The sequence below is a fragment of the Mytilus trossulus genome, chromosome 9, assembly GCF_036588685.1.
Source record: "Mytilus trossulus isolate FHL-02 chromosome 9, PNRI_Mtr1.1.1.hap1, whole genome shotgun sequence".
NCBI classification, from domain to species: Eukaryota; Metazoa; Mollusca; class Bivalvia; order Mytilida; family Mytilidae; genus Mytilus; species Mytilus trossulus.
Window position 1 is genome coordinate 3,242,027 of NC_086381.1, and position 9,300 is coordinate 3,251,326.

Below are 9,300 nucleotides of genomic sequence, written 5' to 3' on the forward strand. Positions count from 1 at the left end.
CTTTAATTTCAAACTCATTGATTCTTTTAATTTTATGAAGTTGATACAAAAATGTCCGTTTGAATGAAATAAGATAATAATCTTATCGCCTAATGTTGAAAACTCTATTGGGCTACTTGTTTGTTTTGAACTTGGCAATCCGTCTTATAATGTTGTCCTAATGTTGAAATGTCTATTGAGCTACTTGTTTGTTTTGAACTTGGCAATCCGTCTTATAATGTTGTCACCTAATGTTGAAATCTCTATCTGGCTATTTGTTTGTTCTGAATTTAGCAATCCGTTATCAACATCTCCAATCGTCTCCATGTATCATTCAAATCTTCTTCCTCGTTCGGCCATTGTACAACATAGGCATAATTCCAAATGTACGAAAACTCATAGCGAATATCAGTTACTATAATATCTTTTGTTATGACAATAATTTTGTCTAGATTTTTTGTTACTTTTTCATATTTTGCTCTGTCGAGTTCAAACAAGCAATCACGTGAGGATTTGAACTCAGGGGTGATGAGGAAAATAATATACCTACTGTTTTTGATACATTCGGCCTCAGTATCCAACAGACTCTCACCAATTAGAAAATCTCGATCTTTTATACACATGGTCAGTCCCCACTCGTCCTCAAGTTTTGGTGCTAAGACATCTCTTATCCAAATGACTATCTCTCCCTCATAAGATATATACACATCGTACTGGTATGTCTTCCGAACTTTGTTTTCAATAGTACGCCGAATTACTCCATAAATAGAGAAGGCAATCTTCCATCTCTTACTATACAACAGAAGCAGTAACGAGATTGTAACACATGTAGATAACAATGTTGAAGCAAAGGTTAACCACATAGTACTCTTACAGTCCGAAAACAATTCGGTAAACGATTTGTAAGCAATAAGTGTATCAGTAACGCTTCCATTTGATAATTGACATTGATAAGACCGACTGTCCAGATAGACTTTTGTAGTATATATCCACCGTATAAAGTCTAAATTGTCACAGTTGCACATAAATGCATTGCCGTCCAGGTACAAAGTCATTCCATGGACTTCATGCATTTGATCTGCCCAATTTCTAATGATTGAATTTATAGTCGTAAGGAGATTTTTTCTAACATCAAGCACCTTAATGTTTGTATGCGTATTTAGTTGTTCTGGAATAGATTGGAGAAAATTGTTAGTTAAATAAAGATTTGACAAATTTGGCATTGGTTTGAAAAATTCGTCCGAAAAATGCCAAATGCTATTTTTAGATATATCCAGTGACTCAACTGATTGACAATTCATGAAAAACCTGTTTCCGTATGTGTCTATTCCATCATTTAGGGTAGCGTCTTTCAGAACAATCTTTTTTAGGTTGGTTTCTTGAAAACGGTTTAATTCCTTCCAACCTAAACTGTACCTCGTTCCAGCAGAAATTAATGTCTCTAATCGAAGTCCAATAAAAGTCATGGTCACAGTTGTATTTGTATAAGATATATCCAAGTAAGTAAGATTGTTGATTTTCGGAACTATGAACAGTAAGGGTAAAGTATTAAATATTGTGAAACTAATATCTAACTTTTCTAATGATGCTGGCAAAATTACGTGACTGCCACCAGAACTTTCAAAATAAGAATCCGAGGTCATTGAATTTTCTTTGAAGAAGTTGACGACATTATATGAATAATCCAAAGATTGCAATCGCAAAGCTTTGCTAAAAAAAGAGTCAATATCTTCGTGATTGTTTATATGAGCTAGTAAAAGCCTGTTTCCTTTCAATGAAAGATGTTTTAGGCATTCTGGGTAATCAAAGGAAAATAAAGAGCCATGTGTGTAATCAACAATTCCATTCTGTGATAAATCTAGATGTTCTATGCAAATGGATTTCAAGTTTTTCATTATATCGGATGTTATTGTCAGAGCATACGGGAGGTCGTCACTATCAATGGTTAAGTCACTGACATGGCCTAAGTTAAGTGTGGTCATATTTCTATAACGGTAAGGATGTAAAAGAAGTAAGGCACGTGTGAGGTGCATAAACGTTCCAAACAAATCTAGTACACGTAGATGTGGAAACGGACTCAAAGCATCATATTCTGTTTTCACAAAGTTTAATCGACAATTTCTGAGATAAAGTTCTTCTACCGACGATGAAAACTTCTGGAATGTTTCATTTGATAGATGCACTAAATAACAAGATTGAAAGTATAATTTTCGAAGATTCTTCATTTGACTGAATCCGCTTCCAAATATTGGCACAGGCATCATATCAATCCTTAAGAAAGATAACTCTCTCAGAACACCGAACGCATGATCAGGATAGTCGAATTCCTTATCATAATTCTCAGGTTGAGGCATATTACTCCTGATATCCAATTTCGATAAGTGTTGAATTGGAAGGAACAATTCCGCTGAATATGCATAAGATAAATCAAGCACGGCAAGATTGTGTAATCCCTGGAATGACTTATCAGATAAATGTTTCAGCTGATTTTTTCTCACATTAAGTTCGTGTAGATGTGTATAGTTAATCAGCGAACTGTTTTCAATACTCTTTAAATTATTTGAAGACATATCTAGAATAGTTATATCCTGCGGTAAATCTTGAGGAATAAACAGCAGTCCTCTGTTTTTACAATCAGCTGTCTTAACACCGAGTTTGCCATTAAATACATATTTGATATCACAATCTGAAGATCGATATGTTATATTACACTGAATAACAATATAAATTACTGTGTAAATTATAATCCTCAACATTTTGTGACATGGATATCGAAAACTTTTACATGGTTTCTAACAACTGCTTTATAAGTCACCACACCTTTATCTAGGACACAAAGGTAATCAAATGGAACTTAATCCTCTAACATTGTTTTCAATATAAATAGTACGGTGACAAATAAGGTAAATTTGAAAACTTAATGGACCGAAATACCTCATGGGTAATTTTAGTCTTATTTTGTAGATAAATGTAATATCCTTTGATTAAGGCATGTCGTAGAATGCCAAAGTGGTGCAGATTTTTGAAAACTGCGTTCAAATGTCAAAAAATTGTAATCATGTAATCAATGCATTATGCACATAAAGTAGATTAAACGGTCACTTTTAACTGTAGAGGAAAATCCAAAACAAATAGGACAAGTGTGTTGATTTAAATAACTTTAGTTAATAATTACTAGTATAACAGATTTATAAAAGAAATAATTCTAGTATACGATGTTGAGCTGTCTAACTGTTATTTATGTATCATGACTTTGTTTAGCATGTTTTTTTTGGGGGGCATAAGTTAATAAAATGATTCATACATGTGTCTGATCTATTGCATAGTTAATGTGCGCAATGAATCTACAAATACATTTTTGTTTTATTTCAAGCAGAAATAATATAAACAACAATCAACAATTAAATTTGAAATTTTGCTGAATACTTGTCAAGGCATTTGTGGAACAGTATTCAACAATATAAACCAACAAACAACCAACATCAACAAACTTGCTAATAAGTTAAAGCTTAATGACAATTGATCATTAAAGGGAAAACAATGTCTAGCTGATAGACAAATTATTAACAGTTTATTGAAAAAAGTAAAATCACAAAAATACTGAACTCAGAGGAAAATCAATTTGGAAAGTCCATAATCACATGGCAAAATCAAATAACAAAACGCATCAAAAACGAATGGACAAGAACTGTCATATTCCTGACTGAACGATATTTGAATAAATCACTGCCAGTTGAGTCATGTTGATGATGACATCCAACCCTTTCCATATAGAACGGAACGTCTTGACGATAGACATTCTTTTTGTTAAAGCATCTGACATATTTAATGATACATAACAAAATAATTGGATCATTCAATACATATGAATCTGTTCACCATGTAATCTGTAAAATAAACTAAAAACAGCAGAAACTTTGTATGTTAAAGGGAGGAAGGATGGGTTGTGCAATCTTGTTGAAAAATAACCATGGAAGGAAAATTAAGCTGGAACATGTGTACGAGGCACATCAACGCATATTGTCTAGTATGTTTGAATATTAGTATAATAGTTGCAAGGATATATATTGATGATGTTCTCTCACTAAATAGTTAAACATTCGTTGACCATGTTGTACGCATCTATCCAATCGAACTAGAGATAAGGGGCACACCATATACAGTTACATGTAAAAGGTTAAATCCCGAAAATACTGAACTCCGAGGAAAATACAAAACGAAACGTCACTAAATTATAATCAAATAGCAAAATCAAATGATAAATCACATCAAACGGATGGACAACAACTGTCACTTTCCCGACTTGGTATACACATTTTCAAATGTAGAAAAGAGTGGATTTTACCTGGTTTTATAGCGCTAAACCTCCCATTTGTATGACAGTCGCATCAAACGCCATCATACGTCTGTTTCATATCTTGACTTACTTCTATAAATTAGCAATTACGACAAAAAGATATCACTTCAGCTTCCCAATTGTGGACTTTCCATTTCTATGTAGCCACATTCATCAGCGCCTGCATACAGAGTATTTATATATATTCCAATTGATACGGCATTCCCGGACTTTTATTTCATATCATGATATCATTGATAGATGGTTGCTGCTCACAAGGAATTAAAGAGTTCCAAATTGTGAAGTTGACATCATCCCTGTGTAAATTTTACAGACGCCACCATGCATTGGTGGACCATTATGGGATAACCGTTTCACAGATGGTTTTGGATCGTAACTACAATCCACTTCCCTTTTCACCACGAATGTGACCTACCGAATTAGACTATTTATCGGGTTTGTATTAACATGAACATTAAGAAGGTTACTATGTGTGAAGCTAGATCTACTGGCCCTTCCGGAGCACCTGAGATTACCCCAGTTTTTTATGGGGTTGGTGTTGCTTTGTTTTTAGTTTTCTTTGTTGTGTCTCGTGTTCTCTTATTTATCTGTTTGTCTTTTAATTTTTTAGCCATGGCGTTGTCAGTTATTTTTGATCAATGAGTGTGACTGTCCCTATGGTGTCTGTTGTCCATCTTGTAATGATGAACCGTAAATAATGGACTGAAGTACATATTAGACACACTAAAAAAATAAATGTATTTTTGGTGCAATACATTAATTAAAAAATTAGCTCGTTCAATTTTATTGATTTCGTTATTTGTTTATGTCTAAGCGTTATTGGCAGGAGATAAATTTGTCTAATGTAAGAACGGATCTATATGTAATATATATAAAACACCATCATGCTAGTGCAGTTATACCCAGCACATGTATTTATCAAATGAACTGCATTAGGTACGAGTGTTGACAATAAACTATTTTCCAATGACGATTGCAGCTGAAATATTTAAAAACAAAATATAAGTAAGATAAAAAGAGCTGGTTAAATCAAATGAGATCATGAATAGGGCCAAATCTTGACAATTCATTTATGCCGGAATTCATCTTTTAAATCAAGGATACTTTAACAAAATTTTAGACATATGAATCCTATTTCCAATTCTTAAACAAAATGCATACTCTTCATTTTGACGAATGCATGAGTTTTTGGTAATAAATAAAGATAAAAAATCTAACTAATTATGAAGTTGAATGCATACTGAAATTTCTGATTTAAACATTTGATCTAGACAGTCGGTTTGCATTTGCGAATCATTATGTAGAATATTAAGTTCTATCCTGGTAAGGCTGAGTTGGCTTCAGATAAATTAGACTATTTTTAAGTTCTGTTTAAGTTGAACTGAAAGGTATTGCTCTTAACCTTACTATATAGATATATGAAGATGTGGTATGAGTGTCATTGAGGAACAATCCGAGGAACATTCATTAAGTATTCCACTATAGACCAAAGTACGGTCGTCAATACGGAGCCTTGGCTTTAAAGCAGATCTGCAAGATAAATATCATATTCATTCTCAATAATGTATATGTTAGCAGTGACATTATTGCTTTTCTATTTCCTGATATTTATAACATTGCGGACATGCAGTACCGGTGATTTGTATTTATACCTGTGCTGTCATTGTAGTATGAATTCCTTTACTTTGATGATACATGAATGTAAATAATACAATGGTATTTTGCACGTCTTTATCAACTACAATTTTATTGTTCAAATAAATAAATTATGTGAAAAAGTAAAAGAAAATAAACAAAAAACGTTCTGTGTACTTTTTTTGAAGTGCATAATTTCAGCATCATTATGTGTTTCAATGAACTTTCATTGCATATACATTGTCTTAATAATTTATATAACGATATTATGTGTTTGTAATCAAACCATCAGTGAGCAGCATCCTCAGTTTCCTCCAAGTATCATCCAAATTATCTAGAGTTTTCGGCCATTGTACAATAAATGCATAATTCCAAATGTACGAAAACTCTACAGGAATATCAGTCATTGTTATATCTTTTGTTATGATAATAATACGCTCCAAATTCTTTGTAATTCTTTCATATTTTGCCCTGTCAAGTTCGAACATGCACTCGTGTGACGATAGGAATTCGGGCGTGACTAGAAATATAATGGACCTGCTGTTTTGAATGCTCTCTGCCTCGTTGTCCGCTTGGCTCGGTCCAACTAAAAAATCTCGATCTTTAACACACATCGTCAGTCCCCACTCGGTCTCAAGTTTAGGTATCAATACATTTTTAATCCAAATGACAATATCTCCTTCATATGATATATACACGTCATATTGGTAAATCCTCCAGACTTTGCGCTCAACAACACGGCGAATAACTCCATAGATAGAGAAGATGATTTTCCATCTCCTGTTATAGGCAAAAAGTAAAAGTGAGATCGTGATAAATGTTGATAATAATGTTGATGCAAAGGTTAACCACATGGTATTCTTACAGTCAGCAAACAATTCATATAAAGAGTTGTACGCAATAAGTGTATCAATAACTGTTCCGTTGGACAATTTACACTTATATGATCGGCTGTCCAGATTAACTTTTGTAGTCTGAATCCATCTTATAAAGTCTATATTGTCACAATTGCACTCAAATGCATTATCAATGAGATTTAAAGTCATTCCATGTAGTTCCTGTATCTTATCTGCCCAGTCTCTGATAACCGAACTTACACTTGTTAATCGATTCTTCCTTACGTCCAGTATTTGTACTTTAGTATAACTTAGTTGTATCGGAATAGACTGAAATGAATTTTTACTTAAATAAAGATATGTCAAGTTTGGCATTGGATTTAATAAGTCGTCTGGAAAATACCAAATATCATTTTCAGATATATCCATTGACTCGATAGATCTTATACTGTTAAAGAATTGATTTCCGTATAGTCTTATTGCAGTATCTAGGTCGGCGTTTTTCCATACAATCTTTTTAAGAGTGTGATAGGGAGAACGTTTTAATTGATTCCATGCAAATGAATAGTCTCCACCATTAGACATAAATGTTTCCAGTCGAATTTGAAAATCAATCATAGGAGTATTTATGTTTGAATAAGATACATCTAGATATGTAAGGCTGTTATTTTTAGGAACTGATACATAAATTGCAGGGAAGGTATATGCTATTGTGTAACTGACATCTAGTTTTTCAAGTGACTTTGGTAATATCACAAAACTGTGAAATGAACAATTAAAATCTAAATTTAAGGTACCTGCATATTTTAAACCATAATTGACAGCATTATATGAATAGTCCAATGAATTCAATCTAACAGTTTTACGAAAAAAATATTGTATCTCATTTAGATTCTTCTCGCTAAAAAGCAAAAACCTGTTACCTTTAAAGGAAATTTGTCGTAAACATCCCGGGTGATCTAAGGAAAACAAAGATCCAGGCTCAATATCAACTATTCCATTTTCTGATAAATCTAGATTTTCTACACAAATTGTTTTCAGGTTCTTCATTATGTCCGCTGTAATTGTCAGAACATACGGAATATCAACCCTGTCAATACTAATGTCACTCACATGACCGAAGTTTATTGTCGTAATAGTGGCATTACGGTATGGGTGTAATAGCTGCAATGCATGCTTCAAATGCATGAACGTTCCAGAAAAATCTATCACACGAAGGTTTGGAAACGGCAACAATGCGTTATATTCTGTGACAACAAAGTGTAACCGACAATGTTTGAGAGTAAGCTGTTCTAAAGACGGCGAAAATCTCTTAAAGGTTTTATTTGACAAGTGAACTAAATAACATGATTCAAAATGTAATTTTTTAAGAGTGGTCAATTGACCGAATCCACTTCCAAAGTGTGGCAAAGACATCATATCGATTCCTAAGAACGACAATTCCGTAAGATAACCGAATGCATGATCGGGATAATTATAATCCGTAACAAAGTCTATCGGTTGAGGCATATTTCTCCTGATATCCAACTTTGTTAGGATTTTAATTGGACGAAATAGTTCTGCTGAATACACTTTAGATAAATTAAGGATATTTCCAGACATGTCAAGTATTGTTAGTTTGTGTAATCCTTGAAATGAGTTTTTAGATAAATAATCAAGTTGATTTTGTCCCAAGAAAAGTTCTTGCAAGTATTTATAATTAACAAAAGAATTGTTCCCAATCAGTCGTAACAGATTAAAACTCATATCTAAAACTTTAATATCTCCTGGTAAATCTTGAGGTATAAAAGACAGTCCTTTGTTTTTACAATCTGCTATTTTTACTTCCTTATTTTCCTTAAATTCATATTTGATATCGCAGACAGATGCATGTACGAATTCATTACAGAAGATCACAATAATTAATACTGAAAAAATTATAATCCTCTCCATATTGTGACCTAAATATCTGAAATAGACTTCTTTAAGTACTTGATGTTAAGCATTTTTTCCGTAGTTTATATCGTATTTCATCATACACAGATAGGTTTTAAGTTACACATTTAAACACAGTCAAGTAATGACAATACTTTTGCACGCATCAATAAAACACCTTTATCATTTTTTTAATTTCTATTCTAAACTTTTTTGTGTTTCTTTGTTACAAATTTGTTTATTTTTTAAAAATGAATAAGATTATAACACAATGTTGACTGCTAAACGTCTATTTGGACATTTTTACGTAACTACAATTTCCTTCCCTTTCATGAATGCGACCTACCGAATAATTAGATATAGGAAGATGTGGTGTGAGTGCCAATGAGACAACTCTCCATCCAAATAACATTTTAAAAAGTAAACCATTATAGGTTAAAGTACGGCCTTCAACACGGAGCCTTGGCTCACACCGAACAACAAGATATAAAGTGCCTCAAAATTACTAGTGTAAAACCATTCAAACGGGAAAACCAACGGTCTAATCTATATAAACAAAACGAGAAACGAGAAACACGT

General features: G+C 32.9%; 2 protein-coding genes across 2 annotated transcripts; both read right to left on the reverse strand.

The window, feature by feature from the left end:
• Nucleotides 1–269: 269 nt before the first annotated feature.
• Nucleotides 270–2,735, reverse strand: LOC134683574 (toll-like receptor 6). The gene has a single exon (XM_063542881.1). It carries the CDS (start codon nucleotides 2,733–2,735, stop codon nucleotides 270–272), a length of 2,466 nt encoding a protein of 821 aa, XP_063398951.1.
• A 3,502-nt stretch (nucleotides 2,736–6,237) lies between these two features.
• On the reverse strand, nucleotides 6,238–8,739 carry LOC134683575 (toll-like receptor 2). The gene has a single exon (XM_063542882.1). It carries the CDS (start codon nucleotides 8,737–8,739, stop codon nucleotides 6,238–6,240), a length of 2,502 nt encoding a protein of 833 aa, XP_063398952.1.
• Nucleotides 8,740–9,300: the final 561 nt, after the last annotated feature.

Bases quoted from the DNA above. Each gene is read 5' to 3' on its own strand.
- LOC134683575 (XM_063542882.1), bottom strand. From the start codon at position 8,739: ATGGAGAGGATTATAATTTTTTCAGTATTAATTATTGTGATCTTCTGT.
- LOC134683574 (XM_063542881.1), bottom strand. From the start codon at position 2,735: ATGTTGAGGATTATAATTTACACAGTAATTTATATTGTTATTCAGTGT.